Here is a 24528-nt window from a genome sequence, read left to right on the forward strand (position 1 = left end):
TGACATATATTAATTAATATATGATTAACATGTATGAATGAAGTACAATGTATCAATAAACCATCTTTATTCTTTTTATTCCCTTGACTTGATAAAACTCTTAATAAATTCAATTCCTTTTCAATATACAAATTGTACAGAATTATAGTTTCAAAATGTACCTTCACATAAGTCGTGTGTAGTTATATTTGTAAACTTAATCTATAAGTAGCGCGCGCGCACGTATACAAGTGTGTCTGTATATATGTACAAAGTAATTATAGCAGCCAATGTTATGGTGTCTCATAAATGAAAGATAAACGGTTAAAATTTACAAATTCTTAAAGAACTTTACAATTTTTCAAGAAAATACATATACAGCTGGGTACAACTGTCTTTTGAACTTCTTTTTTTTCAATTGTTCTATCTCCCAAAACGTTCACAAGATATTTATACAACAAGAGATAGAACCCGAGAGTTATCGATTTTCAAACCTACTTTTACATCTACACAATTATTTTTATTATAAAATAATACTTTGCAATTCCGTATTAGCTACAACACTTAGCTTTAAAACTACGACCGTGTTACGAAACACAATCTGAACACAAACAACATACTTTATGACTACCAATCGCTACTGTTTCCTTCAGACGTTTACATATATAATGAATATTTATGTTAAAGGAAATTACATTAGCTATTACAACTTCACAAGAGAATATATAAAAAATATAAATTCAGATAAAATCTCATTCCAATCATTTCAATGTCATTCTTGTACTCTTAACAATGATTCTTTTATATTCTATATATGTAACATGACATTCATAGTTAATTAAAGAAACTTTATGAATGCATAATATAACAAGTATACATATCTTTGAGTAGGAAAGACTCAAGTCTAAAGATATTCACTTACAATTAAGTCAAACACTCCTTTGCTGTGTATCATGTACATGTAATAAAAATATATTATGTCAATGTTAAAATTGTTCGCAATTAATAAATAACAATCTGATGTTAAACACAACAGTTTTAATATCATTTTCATTACTGACTGATAAATATAGACTCGAATTTATTTTTCTTTTAAAAAACGACACTTTTTTTCTGTGATGTGTGTATATATATTAACTTATATATACTCAACTATGCGTATAGACATGTATATATTCACATAGTAATTCATTTCTAAATTGCGCGTATCTCGCATTGCTTCCAATTCATCTTGAACGCTAAATTTATCAATTAACACACATTTAAATTATTATTATTTTTCGACCAATTCTTTCAAATTGCATCTTATAGTATATCATAAACCATCCAATTCGCGGCGTCTTTTTGGTGTGGTATCTACATTTTGAATGCACAGTACGGTTTATGATAGATCAATAGGTTCTCAGACTAGAATCAATTATATATCTACTAAAATTTTCGCTAATAGACGTAGATAATATTAGATTATATGTTATATCTCTTTCACCTGCCCCTTCGCCAATTGTAGTCATCAAATATAATTAATTTACAAGTTGTAAATTACAATGTTTTTTACCAAAATCGTTTCGCAATTTTTTACCCTTTTTTTTAATAAAATCGTAAAAGGCATATGTATAATTGAATTTGATTCCCATCTGTAGTTAGAAAAATATCGATTGAAATTTTGGAAACTATGTGTTTAAAAAAATTCAACTTCAACTAGAAATATATTGTTTCCATCGAACCAAATAACTTCTTTTACACTTGTTTTCATTCGCAGAAACAACAAAGATATTTGTAGTAATGATATTAATAGCCCATTCTTCTGCACGAAGAAGATCATTAAGATTCATTCATATGCTTTTCATTCGCTATTAATAAGTAACAACTCGTGTAGAACAGTTTTTCGTTCCCCGAATTGTTTTTCTATTTTAGATAACTACTACCCAGTATTAACACTAGAACTACCGAGCATTAAAAGCGACTGGTTTGTATTGCATTATAAAAATAATAAGATTGCATTTATTTATTTTTCGTGTAATTTTTATGTTAGAGCGTATGCCTGAACGAATAAAAAAGCTGTAAAAGCTTCTCTATAAACTTAATACTTGCAAAATAAAACATCCGACTTCAGTCATTTTTACTGGTCTGTCAAGTCTAGTATTAACAACAACCTAACAGCATGTTTCTTTAAATTCGCCATTTAGCATACCGTTGGTATTCTGGTTCAAGATCCATTGTCAGTTTTTGAAGTTCATCAATTTCATCATCTAAATCATATAAAGTGTCATTTTCTTCAGCGTCTAGTTCCACATCTTCCATTTCCTCATCTTCATCCTCATCCATATTTCCTGTCTTACTTTGTGCTATAAAAACCATACCAATACTTTTTATTGCATAACCGAATAATGAAGCATACATTATAGATTCGTATTGGTACTAATCGTTAGTGTTTTAGTACAGTAAAGTAAAAAAGAAATGTCAACGTACATAGCGTGTGATAATGAAATACTGCGAGAATTGTCACTCGAATGAATACTTTATTCAACACTATTATAGTAAGCCAGACAGAGCCTCTTCATTTCAATTACAACAAGGGAGGAAAATGTGAATATTTAATGCATGATGATCACTTTCAAGTTAAAAATATAAGCGAGATTATGTGAAATATTTCAAATAAAATTCCACAAAGAAAATTATTGTGTATGAAATAATGATTTTTTTTTAATGCAATTAAAAAAGTATTACTTTGCTGTACCAGTACCAAAACTTATTTGTACAAAATTGAAAAAAAAGTATATAATCCAAATATTTGGACATTTTTTCGAACTAAAATCATACTGAATCTCTATCTAAGAAATATATTATTTCGATATGTTAAATTGTTAAAGAAATATAATATTATTTAGGCAAAGAGAGTTATAATTCATATTAGCAAAGGAATCTATATAAGTATGATGAAAAACTAAGGTATTTTTTAGAGGAGAATTAATATGATTTCTTCATTAGTTAAACAAAAGTTATTACAATATTTGCAAGCGAGACATAAGATAGTGTTGAAATCAGCATAGTTTTACAAATACAATTCAAATTTGATAGAAATTATTTACACGAATTTTGATTTTTTTTTTATTAAAATATATATAATTATATTTTTCATTAAATCGTTGAAAGTTATTTTTTTACAAAACATTATGTTGTATTACACCGTAAAGCCATATATGATCGTATATGGATGAATTTACACATCTTACTTACAATTCAATTGCCAACCATTCTTAGTTTATCATGTATAGCAATGAAAGAGATATAGAGTGGTATGAAACAGATGTTTTACAATAGTAGCAGCAGTTTTACAAACAGAATAATCTTCACATAATAAGATATCACATATTTACAAGTATGTAATGTTAAATTACTTCTTTTTGTGTACTACAATTTTTGTTATCTTAACGAAAAAATGAATGAAATTGTATGACCATAAATCTTATAAAACATATTTAGTTAAGAATAAAGATGTATCCCATGTGTGTGTATAATTGCTAGAGGTGTGTGAGAATCCAAAAATTTCAGAATTCTCGAAAATTTCGAAAATTCTCGACAATTCCGAAATGATCGAGAACCCGACTCGCTTGATCATCGGGTACCCGACATTTTCGAGTTCTCGCACACCGCTAATAATTGCGTTATATAATAAACTCTTATTTCCTAAAATTAAATGAATTTTTCAGAAAGAAGTAAATTTCAATTTAAAGAATTTGTAGTGTATATTTCTAACATATATATATATAAAATTGTGCAGACATAATACAATGTACTATCGATTGTCTTTATAAAATGTTTGCCAAAGGTTTCATACTTTTTTCTTTTTCAGATTTTCTGCGTTATTTTGCGATGCCTGCATGAAATGTTCGAAACAACTGCATCGCGTACTCGTACAGCGAAACACAAAAATTTCTCAAATATTTAGAGTCATATAAAAATTGTAGACTTTCGTCAATCCTCATAATGTGCTTTACTCACCTTGTCGCATGAATTACTGATGAAGAGTCGGCAACATTAGTACACTCATCAGAAATCATTTCAACTCTGATATTACTCCTTGTGTTCACTGTTGCCTTTGAACACATGGTTGTAGCAACTGCACACTTAATCGTATTAAGGTATTTCTGAGTCATATCACTAATCGCATTTGGATTTGTAAATTTTACACGTTGAGCAATGTTCGATCCAAATTTAGTGAACATATACGTATTCTCTAAAGTATTCTCACCTATACCGCTATCCTCTTTCAACAGGCATACATCTTCTTTCGAATAGGCTACAGAGTTAACGTTTGTACATATCGAGGAACATTCAGACTTAATTCCAGACTCATCGTTTTCTTGGAATTTTTGTTTGCTATGAAAATGCGCGTTGTCCTGCGTATTACGGCGTGTAGAAAAATCGTTATCCTCACTTTTGGAAGCTTCATTGGTATTAGAAATATTCTCGGTCTCCTCGGTTACGAGATTCATGCTTGAATTCTTACTTTGAGGTAAAGCACAAAACGAGTTCTTTAACGTGACAGCGTCGTTCGACCACACACGGGGAATAATGTCCGACGAGAGTTTCTCCGTGGAGCTCCTATCGGGAGAAGAAACGTCAGCTATGTAAAATATAAGATCTTTGGGAATGGACTTATGAAAGTCTGCTATACAAGAAGAACACGTTCTGGATCGAGGCGTGCCACCTGTTAGTCCAAGCGCATTGCCCATGGCGTTTTCCATAAAAAGATATCTATCTTTCAGCTCGTTCACGGTACTCAACTCCAAATATTTGTTGTCCGCTATATTAAACGATCCGGTTATCTCCTGTATTCTCGGTGTATTCGTAACATACTCTTCATGACCAGTCGAAGTACTTAAATCTGTACTAACATCGCTAAAATCAAGATTAATATCATCGTACATAAAACTCTTCTTCTTCTTCGATACTCTTGCTTTTGATTTTTCACTTGACAAGATATATCGCCGATCTGTACTATTATTTACACGGCGAATAATATCTCTTCCCTCCGCTTGCTCGCTTGGCATATTGTGAACGTTTGTACAAGCCACCTTACGATAATTGGTATCAATACTATGCATTTTGGTAACTTCATTGTGTAGACAATTTGTTCCTACATTCACCTTGAACGCATTGTGATATGCAAGTGGTTTATTACATATATTACAAACGCGCTTCACTGTACATGCGAAACATGCCGAATTACTTTGCTTATTGTCTATGTCAAAAACAAAATGATCTCTGTCGTCGTGTTTCGGGCGTAAGTTTAATAGAACTAAATTGTGCACTTTCTCAGGCGTATTTACAGTATACGTATCATTTACATTCTTCATATCATACATTATATTACAAGACAAGGAATTACTATCACTAGTAAAATTAATACTGTCCGTTAAAGTTTTATCACACGTTTCTTTTATCAGTATGGAATCTACCTTGCTCAGTACTTCCTCTATGTCTTCGATTTTTACATCGTTCATCGTTGCTTCTAGAACTGGATATTCATATCTATCTACAAATTTAGACAAAGGTACGATCATCTTCCTATTCTCGGAAATACGTTTCAAGAAACTATTATGTGCAATTGTTAAACAGTTATCCACTGCTATATTCGAAATAATATAATTTGCGGGCAATAGAAGATCTTTGTTCATAAGATCAACGTAGTATTTTGATTGTATATTTTTCGGTACCAATTGATTATCCACAGTAAAAAGATTCACCTTCTGTCCTTCTATGTGAACCTTGAATTGTTTATTGTCATTGTTGTGGTCGCTATTCCCACGTTTCGGTTTCAGTAAAAGATTTACCTCGGTAACTGGTTTCGAGTAAGACTTGGTACTCTGCTCGGAAATATTTAAATTATCTTCAAACTTGAATGACGGGAATATGTTCGTGAAGCTTTTCAAGCTCAATATCTGTGAAATATTAAACGATTTCGTCGGTTTACTTTTCGACGATGCTGAAGAGTCTTCTGTTCTCTGTTGACTTCCGGCCTCCTCGGTTTTCCGGCTTCTGTCTTTATCTTCCTTTAAGTAACAATGTATTTTGCTTTCAGCTGCCGCAAGACTGTTCGCTGTATCTTGAAATGTACTTTTAAACTTTAATTGGCTACTAGAAAAAAGACAACTAGGATTTTGAAAGAGCGCAAGCAATTTCTCTAAATTTGGTGTATGTTTCTGGATGCAAGATTTCTGCTGCCTTGTTTGCGCTTCTGTTTTGTCGCTTAAAACGGTAGTTGCTAGTTTTTTGGTCGTGTCTTGTTGTCTGTCAACAAGCATTTGTTTATTATTCGCTATAACAGTAGAATCTTTGTCATCTTTATTTACAATTGCAGATGTCTTTGCCTTTTTCAACTCTTCCGATACTTCTGTGTTCTTTGTCGTCGCAGTGCTTTCCAGCCGCCAACTTGGAATATTCGTTTCGTTATTCTCTATATCAATATGTTCCTTATCTTCCAAAGCGGTAGGAGCCGCGCTGCCGTCTACTCGAATCTCGACAACAGCCTCGGCAAGTTGTTGATCATCCTTCGATCGAGCCAACTCGTGCGATAACGGTGGTGTACATCTTTCTTCTACCTTATTATTCGAAATTAAACGAGACACGTTGCCTGACGCGGCACGGGAATTATCATCACCTCGAGCAGCGTTACTCGTTTCTAATTTGGATCCGAACACCTCAACGGAGTCATCCGAATTAGTCGACTCCGCGCTATTGACTTTAAACTTTAGATCGAACGTAACGTCAGCCTTCGACGAGGCGACATTAATAGGTTTATGCAGAATGGTATTTGCTGATTCAACAACAGAGACACGAAATCTAGATGGCCCACTTGCAGAAGATGCGAGATAGGTAGATGATTCAAGGGAGAGAGTAACTGGTGACGAAGATGCTGAGGAATCTGTCGAACATAATGATGTTTCTGGCACTCGGGACACCACAAATCGACTTCGTGAAGGACTTGGTATCGGGCTCGCTATAGGTGATGAGGCTGGACTAAGGGCTGGGGAACGTAGACGACCTCCATTTATACGTTTCGGTTCGAGCATCGTTTGCCCTGGTGCGTTATTTCGTATCGAAATCACGGTTGATAAAGAACATGGAAGTGTTTGACAAGTAAGCGAGATTTTACGAGAGTTTGTACTACAGAGGATGCTATGACGTGAATTTTCAGAACCTTCGTTGTTTTCTTCTACGATACGATTCTGCTCGTTTGCCGAACAACAGACTTGAATCTCAGTTAAAAGCTGCGTGTATAAGGTCTGGTCTGGGTCATCCTGTTATTAACATAAAACAAGCAACGTTATGTAACGATAGGTATTTCCTTACGCGATACACAATACACAGTTGCTTGGAAACCAATGAAAAATGGCCGAAATTCGAAATTTCATGGAATCTCTCTGAAAGTTGGTAATTAATGATAATAATGCTACAATCAAAATTAAGAACTCTTTGAATAAGCAAAATATGATAAACAAAATAAAGTTTTTCGCGGTTTCCAGACCACTGTGCAACGGTAGACTTGTAGAATGTCTTGTTTACTTACTACGTTTGTTCTGAGTTTGTCATCCAAATCTATTTTAGTAATGCTTCTATTCGTTTTTATAGCAATATTCAGGGCTGTTAATCCAGTCAGTCTGACGTCATTGTTTCGCAAATCTATCCTCTAAGATAAGAAAACAAATTTAACGTGAAGTGGTTTATCATAATCATTTACTTTATTATAAAACATCATGAAGCTACTAATATTTACTTGCAAAACCTGGTTTGTTTCAATAATTTCTGACAATGCAGCAACACCATCACACGTGAGCTCAGTCGACTGTATTCCCAATTGTAATAACGTACGGCTTTTTTTCAATGCGTCTTTTACGGTAAATATCAACTCATCGGTCAACATGTTTTTCCCGATGTTTAGTGTTTCTAATGTTTTAGACAATGCCTATGTGCATAAATATGAACGTAATGTATATACATGAATACACAACCTAACTGTACCATGTCATAAGAACGCGTAAAGTTACGTACTATAATCCGTGAAAAATACGGAGACGAATTTTTTGTGAGTTGATTGTTCCATAACACTAAAATGCTTAAGCCTTTACCGCTCTTATCTTCGTGTATTTGATTAATAAGTCCTTCTAGGATATCACGTACGCCTTCATCTTGGATGTTATTATTGCTGAAAGAAAAGTGCAATTAATAATATAAAATGTTAAATTTCTTTTTCCCTCAGTTATGCACAGGTTTTGCACTCCGTATTTTTCGAAACAATACATACCTAATATCAAGTAGTTGTATATGATTATTTACCCTAAGAAGAGAACCAAGTTGTATTGCATCGTATAAATTAAGTCCATTGTCAGCTAAATACAGTTCCCTTATTCCAGTATTCATTTTCAGTGCTGAAACTGATAGAAGTAGCACACTTTTAGAAATGATTACTTCTCTGAAGATACTCTCACTAACGAGTAGTAAATAGCTGTTCGTAGTAAGTACGGAATTTAAAATGAAAAATAGTTTGATATTTATCACGATACGAATCTAATTATTGTAATAATTCTTACGTTTGCAGTACAATACTGTCATTAGGGGTGTACGAGAACCCGGAAACATTCGGGATTCCCAATTATTATTCCCCCAAGCATTTAGGATTCTCGAATTATACATTTTCGTGTTCTCCCACATCTCTAATTGCCATAAAACCGAGAGTACTTAAATTACATACTCTTTTTCCTAAAGAACGATTATATTTAATATCTAAATTACATACAAATATATGGAATTTAGCCAGGTATTCTGACTTTCTCTACTTCTCCAAAATTTTATAGATAGTCGAATTATTTCTGGACATTAATCATTAATGCTCATGAAATAGAAATTGTAGTAACAATGGCAGGTAACAGTATCTTGTAACTGTTTTTGAGATTCCATAATAAAAATGATCAAACTATATCACATAATAAATACCTAGGGTGACGATACATCTTCCTGAAAGTCCACAATTTTCTAATTTTAGCACATGTAGATGGCAGATTAATCGCAATGCACGACTCAAGATATTCGTGTACTGTTCATCAAGTATTACATCCTTAGCTTCAAGATGTTCTAAACATTGGGTCTAGACAAATAATAGTCGTATTAATTATGTATGCAATAGTAAAAAGAAAAAAAGCAGAATGAAATTTTAATATGTACATTCAAGTTCTCTCATTTCTAATGGTTTTGCTATTATCCTACATGCATATTACTATGTCTTTAACAGCAATAACAATAACCTAGAATACATTTTTTATTTACAGAAGAATATGTTGTGTGTACCTTTCTTATCATACTAGCGCATGCATGCCATCCATATTCTCCAATGCCTTGATTAGATGAAATATTCAACTGTTTTGCAGACTCATAATACTCTAACATATCAAATAATATCACAGAACTCTGTAATCGAAGACAGAGCAAAAAATTAATCAAAATTCAAAGGAGTACATTTCTAAAGCAAATTGTAGATTAGCACAGTACCTCATCGTTTAAAGATGTTGCTTCTAAATCAACTTTGTGAAATTGAATTCTCTTAAGAATTTCTTCCAATGCTTCGCAGTCATTTGGATCTAATGTTTGTCCTCTTAATGTTAGTTCTTCACAATGCTTTTGGGATGTATCTAAAGTCTGTATCGAAAATTATTATTTAATATCGATTCCAATGCATGTGTAATCAAATGTAATTACACTCCTCGAAAGCTTCCGCATTATGTACATTCCACAACTTTATTACACACTCAACTGTACAAATAATTTCTCAGAGAATAAGCTAACAAGGAAAGACTTTCTTCTTGCTTTAACCCTCATCCGTCCCTCAGTTTCGCAACAAACGATAAATAATTAACTTTGCTAATGATTTTATTGAGGATAAAGTAAACATACACACACAAAAACAATGGGTGTACAATGAATGCATAATTGTCGTGTAACAATTGCAAAACAATGAATTAGCCGTCAAAGAACTTGAAAAACGTGGAAATTATGTGCATCAGCTTGATTCTCATCCATCAAGGGATAGATGAGAGTTAAAAAAATATGCTCCACAATTACATATTCATATTTAAAAAAAAAATTGGTTGAAGAATACATCAAATTTGTAGTCAGATCTTCATTGAATTCAACAATCAATTTTGCAGCAGTATATAACAATAAACAAATGTAATAATTGCTTTTAATTTGTGTGTGCTTCAAACACACTGTAATATTCCTTTGAAAACATTTTCTTTTTCCCAATACCTCTACAGTCTTGAACACTAAACTATTTTTAAACATAATCCCGGTTGATTAGCAATTTACATGCGACCCATTTGAATTTCTTATAACGAAAGCTTTTTCATACACATGTAGAAGTCATTGTATGTTCTCCATTCCTGAACTGCTGTATAGAACTGAATGGTTAGCTAATCAATCAAGAATATATTCCAGAAACTATAATATTTTTTTTTTCTTAAATTATATTTGTATAGAATATAATGATTAAAAAAGGAAAGTATTTTTACCTGGAGTTGGCTTACAACAATTTCCAGAGGATCAGTGTTATGTTTTATACAGGATTCCTTGTACGCTGAGATTAAATCATCACGGTTCACATTTTCAGCTGTGAACAATTAATTGATAGATTGTTAGAACGTTATGAAGTCTATAATTAACATTATTAAGAGTTAAATGATTGATGGAAGATGTTTTTATAGAACTGTAGAATATCAATACATTTAAACCTACTCAATACTAAGTACTGCTAGCAATACAGTTTAGAAACTGAATTTTGTACATTAATCGGTATTTTATTTCTTTTGTAAACGTAATATTTCTTAACACGTTCGCTGCGGTATTCATTGGTGACTCACCAAGTTTTTCATTTGTAGCAAGGACTTGATCATTAACTAGTGTCTATATTTCCATGAATGTTCACCTCACTATCACAACAAATCAAGTTGATAAATTTGACCCTGGAAGGAAAGGATCAAGACAAAATCAACTCAGCATCTTTCTTTTAAGAATCTAACCAAATATTTACTTGCATTTCATTTTAACATAAATATAAATCACATTTTCAAAAATTTGATACACTCGGCTCAGTTTTACAATTAAGTTTACTACGACTTTAAAAGCTAAATTCTACTTTATTCTTTTGTTTGTTTTTTTTTCATATTTTCCACAGAGAACGTATTAATATAATAATGTAATAACACATAACTTGTGCGTAATAAAATGTTTTTTGTTCAATCTCATTCAGACATTAATTTGTTGTTTCTTTTTAACTCAGATTTCAGATGGCAAAATTTTACATAACACTTTCGAATCGACTGTGTCTGACAATGAAACAATAATAAAATTAACAGTACTCTTGATAACAAAAATCTACTTCGTAAAGAGTAGTATACTTTAAAGAGTAACTTACAAGTTAATTATACATTGCGCATAGTTTAATATTGCATCAAAGTTATAATTAGTACATGGTTCGCATTGTGAAATCTTAAATGTTCTTCACTTGACATGACCTATAAAAAACCTAATTGCTCAGCCCCTATTACTATGCAAGTAAATAATTATAAGAACTATACTGACACATTACATTATATTTTTGTGTACTAATAACTTCTTTAAAATAATGTTCAAGTAGTATTTAAAGAAGTTATTGCATTAAAATTTATACAAATTGTTCTTATTCTTTTTTCAAATTTCCTACTATTCTACAGATAATGCAACTGAAAACTATGAAACAAAGAAATACATGTTTCAAATGTGTGAATGTATGATGTAACAAAGTATGCAATAGAGAATATTGAACCGAAATATTGTATAAGATGATTAAGAAATATATATATATAAATAAAAGTTCACATTAAAATGCAATTGCACTATGTTTCTGAGGAAGTTGAAAATAAAAACATTTACAATTCTAAGAGTCTTACGAGTTGAAATTGATGCTATTTCAAACTGAAATGTACACTTAAATAAGATATACAGAAGGTGTCCCAAAAAGAGTTTAGAAAAAAAAAGGGATGATTCCTGAGGTAATTCTAAGCACCTTCTTCCTTTGCTAATTCGCGCCGAAACGCTTTGTTTTCGAGTTATTAACAAAATACACGGACCAATCAGAGTCCAGCTACAGAAGACGGATTCCCGCTCGGCGACAGGTCCCGCTGAGCGTGGCGTTGCCGTTGGCCGAACTAGAATCTGTCCGCTATAGCCGTGCTCTGATTGGTTCGTGTTTTTCGTTAATAACTCGAAAACAAAGCGTTTCGGCGCGAATTGGCAAAAGAACAAGGTGCTTAGAATCACTTTAAGAATTACCCCTTTCTTTCTGAGGCACCCTGTATTTATGAGATAGAGGAGTCTCTTGTAAATATATCGTGTGAAATCTAATGCAACTTTGTACAATAAATTCTTATAAACTTCGAACTCTTTCCTCTTTTTAAACACTATTGAAAATCTATCCACAAATATTATGATCGTTTACCAAGTTGCAAAGTTTTCACTTGAGTCTCAAACAATTCGGGAGAAGAGGTAATATTTTTGCAATATTTTCGAGCGAGAATATATCTACCATTCCTTCAATACTAAATAAATACTTTTAACGTAGATTTTCAGTCTCGCTAAACGCCTAATTTACAAGTTCCCTGAGATACTCAACTAACTTCGAACGATAGAAATTCTAAGACACTTTCAAATATTGATGATCGTAACTCGACTGTTACTGAACGATTATTAATTGTTGCCAATGATAAGCTCTACAGATCTCTACCGAACGAGCTCCATGTTACTACAATTACGAAAAGGAAAAGTAAAGTTGATAAAGTGCATTGATATCGAGGCATGACCATGAAAATCGTGTAAATACGAGTCGAGGGTATCGTTCTTACCAAGTTTCCAAGGATTGGCAGGCTCCAGGCATCCCGTAACCAAAAGATTGTCATTTTCAGGAAAACTCACTCGTCGCGGAGGTCGTTTCTTGGTGAAAGCTAACGAACTCCGTAATTTTTTCCCATCGATTAATATATAAGGGGAAAGCGGAGTATTGCTTATGCCGAACCGTGGCCTCCTAGTATTGTGCGATATTATCCTTGGAGGGAGTTTCTCAGGATCAATCTCCTCAGGATCAACTTTCAAGGTCGTAAGCGAACTCTCGCAGATCGACGTTACTGAATCCGCTCCTTCGCTCATATTAACTGGATTTCTAACACATTTTTCCAGTGAAAATTTACACCGCACTAGGCACAACACGCACACATATATACTCCACGGCAATATGTCAATTGGACTGTTCGGAAGAATCGTTTAACACGCGTATCGAAGCAAACGTCAGCTACCCGTACATTACATCCGCCATCTTTATTACTGTGTAACAAGTCGACAACTGTGTGAAACTCAACCGTAACTAGAATCCTAAAGCCCTCTTCACGGGATTAGAATGCAATTTCATGCATCAATCAAATTCTTTCGCTAATCGTAAAATTATTTTATGCAAAATTATGCATGTGCATCATCGATGACGTTTTAAGTTTACCAATCGAAGGAGATACGACTATTAGATCTAATCGATAATTATTTATGTCTTGTAAGCGTTAAAATAACTGTTACTGTTTACCAAACTATAAAAAGAAGAATAAGGTGTTTACGGACGATCAATTATCAAGATAAATATATATATACAATATACAACAATCAACTCTGGAGATAAGAGTTGCAGCTATAAAGCCACAAAAATCTGGCTTCCTTAGTTCTCATTGGCTAACTAATCGCTACTGTCAAAATGTTGGCCAATTGTCGAGTAGTTCTCAAAATGGTGGGGATTAGGAAATGCAGATGGGAGCTGCGGAAACCTTGTTTTGTTGATATGAACCCATTATTATTGAAAATATCATAAAGTATTGAGAATATTTTCTGACACGTCAAAGGTTACGATAGAAGTTTTGCCTTTGCAATAAGTTTTTGCAAAATGCACGCTTGGTAAATGCAATGTAAGAACAAAAGGTTCTCTGATCAGTTCATGTATTTACGTCATCTTAGATTCAAACCTGTTAACAGTTGAACTTCACTAATCATTCACTAATTGATTTATGATTTATGAGGATAGCTTTTTTAACAAGTGTCGATATACGTCTACCGATACATATAAAATAACTTTAAATTGTTATTCAATACATTTTAAATATATCGGGAAAGATCAAGATAAAAAAGGTTGCTTATATTAATTTATATATAGGTCCGTGTTTACATACAATACGTCTTATGTTATTTTTCAGTGAACTTACCTTTACGTCATTAAATATACAGGGTGTCCCAGAACAAGTGTCGTTCCTTGAAATGGGAGGTTCCTGAGACCATTCTAAGAGACATTTTCCTTTGCACCAATGTCAACTGCGGCTTTGTTTAGGAGTTATTAACGAAAAACACGGACCAATCAGAGCGCGCCCTGGGCCGCGGCGCCGTCACGACACTTGTTCTGGGACACCCTGTATATATCCATTAAGCGCCTACGTTCCAGTAAAACTCGTGTTCTGACTTCTGACTTCTGACGTTGTGACACTTCTGACTGCTTCAAAAATTCTTACTCTCTTACAAATTCCTTAGCATACGAGAAGTTCGAAAAAATAATAATTTATAAATTCGTGATCGCGCGCGATTGAAATTATACGGACTATACGAGGAAGAAAGACATACTCTTGATTACATAAATGGTAGAGATATCTTCTTCTCTGTTTGACCGGCCCAAAATTTGACAGAAACGTTGATTCCCTTATACGGTCACGCAAAGAACAGAATCGGTACGAATTATTACCTTTTAGTAAACAATTCTAGAAAATTTATGTACAATACTAGAAATTGAATAACAATTTATGTGTATTTTGTAAGATGTTCATTTATTTACTTATAAATGAAATAATTTGTTTCGTCTATTTAATTAAGAATTTTCTTGTCACGTTGTCTCCCGTACGGTAATGCAAGAATTGTACATAAAGAAATAATAAAGTTTAGAATAACAATAATTTTAAGTTTACGATAATAACAATATCGTTTATAACCTATTGAAATTTTATTTTTAGAGATGGAAGCTGTGTTTCAACAAAAAGTGAGAGAAGTGACGAAATGCATTGAAAAACAATTAGACGATGAAATACAGAAATTGGATAATTTAGATATTAATGACTTTGAAAAGTTGCGCGAGGCGCGATTGAAGAAGTTAAAATTACTTCAGCAACAAAAACAAAATTGGTTGGCACTGGTAATGTATTTTGCTCGGCAATTTGTAATTCATTGGTTAATTAATTCATTGGTTTTTGAATTGAAAGGATTGAATGCTTTAGGGTCACGGAGAGTATGTAGAGGTATACGATGAGAAGGAATTTTTCGAGGTATCGAAGAAGTCTGAGAACATAGTTTGTTTGTTTTATAAGGACGATTCACCCAGATGCAAAATAGTGGATCACCATCTGAAAATTCTTGCAAAAAATCATTTAGAAGCAAGATTTTGTAGGCTAAATGTAGAACGGTGTCCATTTCTAACTGGTAATGCCTAAATTATTCACGAACCGCAAAAGATTATTTTAATTACCTAATCACTACTTACAAAATATTTCAGTACTACGATTAATTTGCCTATTTTCAGAACGTTTAAAAATCAAAATCATTCCTACAATTTCCCTTATTGTAAATAACAAAACTAAAGATTATATTGTGGGATTTACCGAACTAGGAAATTGCGATGACTTCTCAACAGAAACGTTAGAAAAAAGAATTGCACTTTCTGGCGTAATAAAATATGAAGAGAACTACTCTTCAGAAAGTACTAAAAAGCCATGGTTATCGCAAGTTGTAAAGCCTAAGACAATTAGAGGATCTAATACTGCGAATTCAGATGATTCCGATATCGAGTAAAATTATTTTTAATAAATGAAAACAGTTCTCTTCTTAATACATATTATTTTTATCTTATTAAATTTTTTACTCTTTCATTATAGATTATAAGTTTATTTATACTACACATTTTTGCTTATGTAACTACTTTGATTAATAAAAATTCACAATTATTACATGTAATTTGTACTTCAGTAAATGTAAAACGTATTTGCGGTATATGGTATCGACATTTGTCGATATACATATGTATTTTCTTTTGTACGTTCCAAAATATTTTATTGTAAAAAATTTTATTATTTAAAGCTTTCTAACAATTATAAAAATGCAATGAAATAAAATTAATTAAACCATTATTATATATATACTAAATATATATAAATCTCTTTATATTATAAACGTCAATTATACTACAGCAAATGAAATTTGTGAGTTTCATAATTGTAAATAATTATGCTAAAAATAGAAAAAAATAAATTTTATAAGAAATATGTTCTTGTAATAACAGTAACATTCCCGTAATAACTTTCCTCTTTACGTTTCGTACACGACCAAATAAAAAATAACTGTATTCCAATTAAAATATACTTTACACAAAACTTCAACCCAATAATGTAACATATATATTATTGATACAATTCTTGACAAGAATTGCAATATAAAATCATATTTTTCAATTTTATATTATCACTTATAGTAAAACAATGTCGTCCATTCGATCTCTTCCTAAACTTCAAAAGTACACCACTTATGCAACAGTAATTAATTTTTTGAATCACTTTATTTTGCAGTAATCATCTTACGTATGACACATGTATTTCACATTAATAATATTATCTTTGTGTTTTTCAATTTAAGATTAAGTGAAATATAATTGAGAATGTATTTTTTGAACGAGATTGCTCTAAAAATGCTATATATCTGTATACATGCATAATTTCTTGCAGGTATGTGCAACTCTTTTTAGCGTGATTAAAGGTAATTCAAATTTAGTGGGAAAATATTCTGTTTCTTACATTTATATATAGTTAATAATTAATTTTCAATACTATAATTATGCAATGTATCACAGTGATAATTTTGCATACATTAACAGTTGTTGTATGTACATGATGAAGTAAGAATTGCATTTATACTAATGCACTCTGTATAATCTGCATGTGCTATTCGAAATAAGAGAGTGAATGAAAACGAAGAAGTGTAATACACCATGTAATGCCCCTGGCTGTGAAACATAATATACTTCGTTTTCAGAATAGTTATTCTTAATGAAATTATTACATAATACTGAACTACTAGTGAATATATAATTATATAATATTTCAAAGGCTTTCTTTTTACAAGGGAGTAATAGTAATATAAAAAATATAGACACTAATACGCATCAAGTATGATAATGCATGTTCTAACTACAATTATGATTAGGAATGCAACATCGCAAAAGTATGATACGGGCGATTTGATTTTATTTAAATTTCATAATCAAAATCGGGCTTGATGAAGAAATTTATTTTAATATTTCTGTATCGATTAGTCGTGGAAAAAATGTGATAAGGTGTCAAAGAAACGTGAAAAAAGGAAATAATATTATTTAATTGTATAAGCTTTTGATTTTACAACTGCAGTTTTTCCGTTTATGAATTTAAATATGATGAATTTATTATATGTGTAATACTTTGAAACTTTTGAGAACTATATATTTACAATGTATTCAAAAATAGAAAATACATATTATATATGTATAATGAATATGACATAAAGTATTGGTATTATTTATAAAACCATGGTGTACCGAGATGTTAATACATTGCAAGCAAACAAAATGGTTGTATACAAATTTAATAATCCGTAAATGTTTATAATATCAAACAAAACATCAGTAATTACACTTTGTACATATATGTTTTTTAAGAATTATTCTTCTACGAGAATTATTCATTACGTTGATACATGTTACATTTGGAAAATAGTTACGTGAAATGTGTGTGTGTGTGAGAGAGACATGGTGTTCGAAATGATAAAGTAAACTTTCAAGTATATATTCTCCTTTGATACTTATGACACAAACTTAGGCAATAATCGATCTTGTCAAGAAAATATATTGTTACGATGTCTTGGGGAGCCGCGATTACATTAGGAAACAATCTCTAAGATTGATTAAACCGATAACAATAGATTCTTTCGTCAGTCGACAAGAGTACTATGTACCTGTGTTTTTCTTTTGTATTTCATGATTCTGCATTAAAGACAATTGACCCAAAATTTTAGTCAACTTGTATGCAAAGAAGATTTATAGCACAGTGCACGAGTGATAAATGAACTTATAAAATCAGTTAGCGACCGTCAAATGTACTAAAGTCCTAAGAGGAACTATTGTTGCGGGCTTTGGAAGATTTAAACACAGCCTACATTGTTAGAGTCATACATGATCAAGAAGAAAGATTAGTATTACACAGCTTCATACAGGTCATCTGTAGAAGAACATATAAAACGAGAAGTTCGAACCCAAGTGGCTTCAAAATGCAGCACTTACATGATAAGTCATTCAGATACCTGGTTTCAGAGGCTTTGCTGACATGGAATGATAGGGATGAAATCGGCTCTTGATAATTATATAAGCAATTCATAAATGTTTTACCAGACGATAGTAACAGCTAATATTATTGTTGCAATATTTGAAGCCACCGAGCACCCATTGAAGGAACTGTGGTCCATTACATCATATGACGAAGACATTGACATACGGTGTTCAACTGAAAGAGGAGGTCATACTGATAAAAAGGCTAAAGTTACTGCTAGTACCTTAGCTATCAGATGGGGACGATACCGTTATAATATTCGACGAAATGATAACCGATCTTCACTGTGCCAGCACATACGATGCAGAAAATAAAACGGGTTTCAAGTTGCCTCCCAAATACGATACTACAGTGTTTTGAAGCCAGAGTTACGACCGTAATGGAAATAAAAGGGTAATTGTGCATAAAAAGTCCCACCTCACCGATTTCGATGATTTTTTAATATGTTGTCAGGGTGAAGATTCTGAACAACTTTTTCCTATACATGTAACCGCCGCTCAGCCTTAGTTTTTGAGAGATTTGCGAAAAACTGCAGCTACTAATGCATTTAATTTTGCCTATACGTGCACGCCCGTGCTGTGCGTATGCTTCAGCATGATGCGACCGCTCGTCAACTGTTTCTACAGATATATCACTAAATACATTGTGGAGATGAGAAGCGACAACACCACACACACCCACCCAGTACTTAACACGCACCCAATGTTTCTAAAAAGGAGGTTTCCGTTAAGAAATTAACATTTGTGCAAATTTTCAATATCATATTCGTAATCAGCACGTGAAAATACGTAAGAATTTAGAGTATAATTTAGAAACAGTGGGTGCGTGTTAAGCACTGGGTGGGTGTGTGTGGTGTCGTCGTAATATAATATGTACTCATTCTTCATCATCATATGATTTAAAAAGTTCACGCGGTATATCGGATCGTCCGACGATCGTACTGATATATCTGTAGAAACAGTTGACGAGCGGTCGCATCATACTGAAGCATACGCACAGCACGGGCGTGCACGTATAGGCAAAATTAAATGTAGTAGTAGCTGCAGTTTTTCGCAAATCTCCCAAAAACTAAGGCTGAGCGGCGATTACATCTATAGGAAAAAGTTGTTCAGAATGTTGAGTTTTACAACATATTTAAATTTTATCAAAATCGGTGAGGTGGGACCCTTTATGCACAATTACCATATATATACGGGTCTCTTGTCAAGGTCTTCAATTAAATATAAATATTCGTTGGTTAAAACGTTGAGTGCCACGCGAATGCCCATAAAAGTCACACAAAATCAAAAAACTTTTATAGAGCTTAATAACATTTGCTTGATTTCAAGTAAACATTGACTTGATTTTCAAGTTTAGTAAAAAAAAAATGGTGTGTCGGCCATATATGACCGACGTGGCACTTTTTTTAGGAAAATTAATTAAAACAAAAAAGTCTTCTCTTGTCGATTGACAAGCATGAAGCATTCTCTGGTACCGAAAAACGTTCTAAATAGTTAATAGCCGTTCTTGTCTCGTGTTATCTAGATTGATTTTATCACTATTGATTTTGAACGACCATTATATACACGTTATATGGCGGCACCCCCCGGCGCAACAATATACAGACTACGACAATGTTGCGTAGCGACAAATGCACTGCGGAAGTGCTTCCTTAGTTTTGTACTTAATAATAGTATGTAAATAGAGTTGGATAAACTAGTCTAATTAGAACTCTTAGCAGGGCAATGTTGCTAATCGATCATACCGAAAAGAGAAAGAAGGTTTTACATTCACGTAACTAATATAATTTTACATTTCTTTGAAAATAAAGCCGTTTAAACACTAAAATAAAATTAAACTTTGATTTGTTTCACTTAAAGCCTACGATAAGTGATAAATGAATAGGTTTCGAAAAGTTCAAAATCAATATATTCACATTGTTTTAACAACTTATATATTAGCTTGTTTTCAATAATGAAAACAAATTTGACCAGCCAGTTAAGTAATAGGTTGATCCAACTCACTATACATAGTCTGATGTTCAACAAAGTCATAGCAGAATATGTCTTCTGCCTTTAATACGATTTACCAGATTGCATATTTTAAGCGCTGGCCCAAGTTTCAATCCCATGTATTTCATCATCATGTCGGAATTTAAAAGTAATAAAGCTTTGCCGTCGATTTCCTGAAAAGAGTTCAATATTATTGTATTATGACCGTCCATAATGAAAATTATTTGTCTCTTTAACACGTTTACTGCTGCGTGAATTTTATGTATTTCATACAATTCGTGCCTATTGTTCGTATATGGTCAGAGTTATTATCAATTATTATTAGTTACTCGATAATGAAGTTTGCCCCTTACTCTATAATTCAGTTCATTTCAGAACAGGTCAGTTTATATCCAGTATCATTAATTTTATGAAAATCGTTTTCAAATAAGCAATAGCGCTGATGACCACCGCGGCATCCAACGTGTTAAAAATGATGAAATGCATTACTTATATTGTTGTGATATTATCAAATACAGAAACCGTATTTAAATGTTTAAAATGGTAATATGTTTAGTAGCTTACATGTTTCCGGAATAAATCTGCATGCTGACCCAATGCGGGATCAGCGACACCAATGTAGTGTATTACATCTTCAATAGTCCACTCTGCTGGTTCGGTGGAAGCTGTACGATTCGTAGAACTTTCAGATTGGGTAGTTGATGTTGCAGCTTCAAGTTCTGATTAAAATAATAATAATCACATATTCTATTAACCTTAATGGCAATTAGAGGTTCGGGACGGATTCTCGAAAATTTCGGGAATTCTCACAATTTACAAAGATTGATAAAAACAGGATATATGATTCCTTACTACTTAAAGCGGTCAATTACTTACCTGGAACGGATTTCCTAAGTTGTTTTGGAGCTGTCGGCGACGATACCGTCGAATTATTTATACTTGGCACGGAATTCTGTTGTATTTGCTGTTGCGGAGTACTCGACGATAAATTTTGTTGATTTTGGGCTTGCCATCTCCTTTTCTCTGCCGTGGTATTATTATTGGTTGTTGGAGCAGCAACTTTTTCTTCGTTATTCGTAGATTGTGGTTGCTGAATATTTGGACATTTATTACAAGATTCTTTTCTCCTAAACAGCATGTGTTCGCATGCACAGAGATCTTCAAGTTGTCGCCTTATGTATATATAAAAATCCTCTTCCTCCATAAATATTGGTAACCTAACAGAAGTAGGTTTACTCTCTAAGATTAAGCTTATGGTTTCTCCTTCACCACGTTTTAATAAGCTTAACATTTGTCTTGGACTCATTGCTGCCATCAGGAAAGCTTGAAATATATCTCTTGTAACATTTAATATGGGACCAGTGCCAAATTGTGCTGGCATAGCTTTTACTTTACGAGGATCAAAGTAAGGACCACAGGTACAATTGTGGTTTACATAAATTGTAACTGTAATATAACAGAAGTAATGAGTCAAAAAACAATAAGTAAGCAACAACGAAATAATTGCGTAGATATAACGAGGCATACCATTCTCTAAAGAATGTGGTTTGGTATTAGCTGTACTAGTATCAGGTTCTGTAGCTGGTTGTGGAGGAGCACTCGATCCCGCAGGACTTACTAAAGCCACAGCTGGTTCTCCATTAGTACCTCCACCAGATATTGCCATTACCGGTAAAACATTACTGGTCCTAGATTTGAACCTATTAGGCCCTGTTGCTGCAATGATTCATATATATATATATTATGATATAGATTATCACTACAGGTATGCAAGAGCAGGAAAATGTCGGGTTAAGGTCGGGATTCCAGAGAATATCCGGGAACCCTACTATGCTCGGACATCTCGAACATTCTCGGAAATAATCCCGAGAATATCCGGAATAAAATTCTCGACCCGACATTTTCTGGATTTCGCACACATTAAAATATGTTTTACATTTTTGTCTCGGTGGTTGTAGTGGATGTCCACTTTTAAAACACCATCCAGCAGGAAAGATATCTCTAGAGTCGAAGCGGCACCAATAGTCAAAAGCACCTCGCCATCCATCGAACGTAATATGAATCATATCATCTTTCACAGCACCAACAGTAGCTGTACATATTAATTGTGGATTCTTTTTGTCTATGGCTTCTAGTTTATGCCCGACTTCGAACATGTTGGAACGTGGTGTTTTCGGTTCGCGTTTGAATACTTTTGCCGGTGCCATTTCCGCCCCGTTTAAAGTCTTTAAAAGAAACATGGGCCAACTGGAAGCATTCATTCGGAAGCCTAACGGAGGTTGCAACATGCCACCAGACTTTTCGCAATGACCAATAGGATGAATCTCGTTGCTGTCAACTAATCGCCAAAAATCATTTTTGTTATCCGAGCCATCTAGTCTTAATCTCAGTCGTGGACCAAGTACACCGACTACGGTTGCGATGCAAGTTGATGTTAAATTACGAGGATCGAGAGCTTCTAGCTTCATACCCATTTTGAATTCATTGGTTGGTGGAACTTCATGCTAAAAGAAAATTTCATTATTATAAGTAGTGTATATTTTCTACCTGAAAAAAATTCAATTTACTAAATTATCATACCTGTTTAAAGCAGTCAATGGGAGCAGCTTGACTGTTTGTTTCTTTCAAATAGTGATCCCAATCAAAAGTTTGATATGTTTCGTACTGAAATGGGCCTGTAGAAGTCGATGGAGAATGTGATATAGTTGTATGGTTATTATTCGTGAAAGACTGAGTCGTAGATGGAACATTATTTCCACTCAATAAACCTGGTGGCGAAATAGATGGCGCAGGTGACGATTGGTCCCTATTATCTAACGAAGAAAAATGAAATAATAAAATAATGGCTTCACAAATGAATAAGAGATACATACAAAAGTTAAACTTTTCTAAAGTACTAACTCTTTTTCACATCGTTTTGTCCTTCCTTCTTCTGATGTTTGTTCAAACAAAACGAAGAACAAAAATCTTTTGTAGGTCCATCTTTCTGTTCCAATCGTATAGGTGTGCCTCTAATGACATTATCGCATTGGACGCATGCTCCTCGCACATAAGCCTTACGAAATTCAGACAAACAAGTTTCAGAACAAAACTCTTTTTTTCCATGTTGTGTAGGAAGAACATATTTTAAGGGTTGTTTAGTTTCTCCGCACCATGTACAAGAGTTTTTTGATTTTGGTGGTCTTCCTGGACCTGCATTTGCAATTAAAAATATTTCGAAACCAGTGTAAAATATCAACTATCGTATTACATGCATGGTATAAATATTAATGAAAAATGTACACGAATTATATATAAAGTACAGAGAGAAATATTAAACTATAATATTTCTATACCTCGCATTTTGCTATGTGTTGACGACATAGTTCTTCATAGAAAACAGTGTTGATCAACACTAAACTTCACTGCACAATGATGTTAGTTTAATTCAGTAATTAAGGACATCTTTGCGTCTATTAATAAAATAAATTTGGGAAGCACTGTTCAGTTTTAAATGAAGGAAACCTCGTTTTCAGCCGGCTCGCGAACACGTTTCGCTAATATTTACACGGGCCAACGTACTTTCCTGTTAACTTCCGATCAAAGAATAATTTAATAGAAACGCGGGGCGATTATTTCGTTACAATCAAAATAATATATTCCGTATCAAAAATTATTATGTCAAGCCGCCATATTGCTTTGATTTGGCCGCGCAATCCTTAGGTAAAAAGGTAATAGAAAGGAATCGCTAAATGAATATCGATCACTGATAATATCGATACACTCATGACACAATAAGTATGTAACTGTAACCCACTGTAACCTGTAAACCTGTGCGTTTTTATTGGTTGTTATTGGTTTTTATTTTTATGAATTTTATAGTGTTATGCGTGGTCTTTCAGGAAATTGTACTTGATTGTACTTTTTACAAGATTCGGGATCGTCGATTGGTCCCCGTGAAGTACTAATCAGTACTAATGTACTAATGTACTCAGCTCGAACTTCATTTGATACGAATATCATATGCAATATGGCGACTATAATTTTTCATACAGAATATATTATTGTAA

General features: G+C 33.0%; 3 protein-coding genes across 3 annotated transcripts; 1 reads left to right on the plus strand and 2 right to left on the minus strand.

Annotated features, from left to right (window-relative positions):
- Positions 1-1573: 1573 nt before the first annotated feature.
- On the minus strand, positions 1574-13421 carry LOC143217633 (uncharacterized). The gene is made up of 11 exons (XM_076442126.1): positions 12915-13421; positions 10548-10645; positions 9529-9675; positions 9328-9447; positions 8977-9127; positions 8288-8417; positions 8035-8188; positions 7760-7948; positions 7553-7672; positions 3982-7283; positions 1574-2324 (listed from the first exon to the last, which is right to left on the minus strand). The coding sequence occupies exons 1-11, from the start codon at positions 13213-13215 to the stop codon at positions 2315-2317; spliced, it is 4722 nt and encodes a 1573-aa protein (XP_076298241.1). The 5' UTR covers positions 13216-13421; the 3' UTR covers positions 1574-2314.
- A 1085-nt stretch (positions 13422-14506) lies between these two features.
- On the plus strand, positions 14507-16083 carry LOC143217640 (phosducin-like protein 3). The gene is made up of 4 exons (XM_076442145.1): positions 14507-14819; positions 15099-15277; positions 15360-15561; positions 15662-16083. The coding sequence occupies exons 2-4, from the start codon at positions 15101-15103 to the stop codon at positions 15928-15930; spliced, it is 648 nt and encodes a 215-aa protein (XP_076298260.1). The 5' UTR covers positions 14507-14819; positions 15099-15100; the 3' UTR covers positions 15931-16083.
- Positions 16084-16445: 362 nt separating this feature from the next.
- Positions 16446-24457, minus strand: Scm (Polycomb protein Scm). The gene is made up of 8 exons (XM_076442127.1): positions 23815-24457; positions 23381-23671; positions 23060-23292; positions 22416-22983; positions 22007-22195; positions 21356-21925; positions 21044-21198; positions 16446-20652 (listed from the first exon to the last, which is right to left on the minus strand). Exons 1-8 carry the CDS (start codon positions 23840-23842, stop codon positions 20518-20520), a joined length of 2169 nt encoding a protein of 722 aa, XP_076298242.1. The 5' UTR covers positions 23843-24457; the 3' UTR covers positions 16446-20517.
- Between the last annotated feature and the right edge of the window lie 71 nt (positions 24458-24528).

Source organism: Lasioglossum baleicum, chromosome 17 (assembly GCF_051020765.1).
Source record: "Lasioglossum baleicum chromosome 17, iyLasBale1, whole genome shotgun sequence".
NCBI classification, from domain to species: domain Eukaryota; kingdom Metazoa; phylum Arthropoda; class Insecta; order Hymenoptera; family Halictidae; genus Lasioglossum; species Lasioglossum baleicum.

Coding starts and splice junctions, on each gene's coding strand:
- LOC143217633 (XM_076442126.1), bottom strand. CDS start 13,215: ATGAGCGAAGGAGCGGATTCAGTAACGTCGATCTGCGAGAGTTCGCTT. Junction 8,418..8,976: donor AAGATGTATCGTCACCCTAG/GTATTTATTATG, acceptor TACTTCTATCAG/TTTCAGCACTGAAAATGAAT. Junction 8,189..8,287: donor ATACAACTACTTGATATTAG/GTATGTATTGTT, acceptor CTTTTCTTTCAG/CAATAATAACATCCAAGATG.
- LOC143217640 (XM_076442145.1), top strand. CDS start 15,101: ATGGAAGCTGTGTTTCAACAAAAAGTGAGAGAAGTGACGAAATGCATT. Junction 15,278..15,359: donor AACAAAATTGGTTGGCACTG/GTAATGTATTTT, acceptor TGAATGCTTTAG/GGTCACGGAGAGTATGTAGA. Junction 15,562..15,661: donor ACGGTGTCCATTTCTAACTG/GTAATGCCTAAA, acceptor GCCTATTTTCAG/AACGTTTAAAAATCAAAATC.
- Scm (XM_076442127.1), bottom strand. CDS start 23,842: ATGTCGTCAACACATAGCAAAATGCGAG. Junction 23,293..23,380: donor ACAAAACGATGTGAAAAAGA/GTTAGTACTTTA, acceptor TTTCTTCGTTAG/ATAATAGGGACCAATCGTCA. Junction 22,196..22,415: donor ACAACCACCGAGACAAAAAT/GTAAAACATATT, acceptor GAATCATTGCAG/CAACAGGGCCTAATAGGTTC.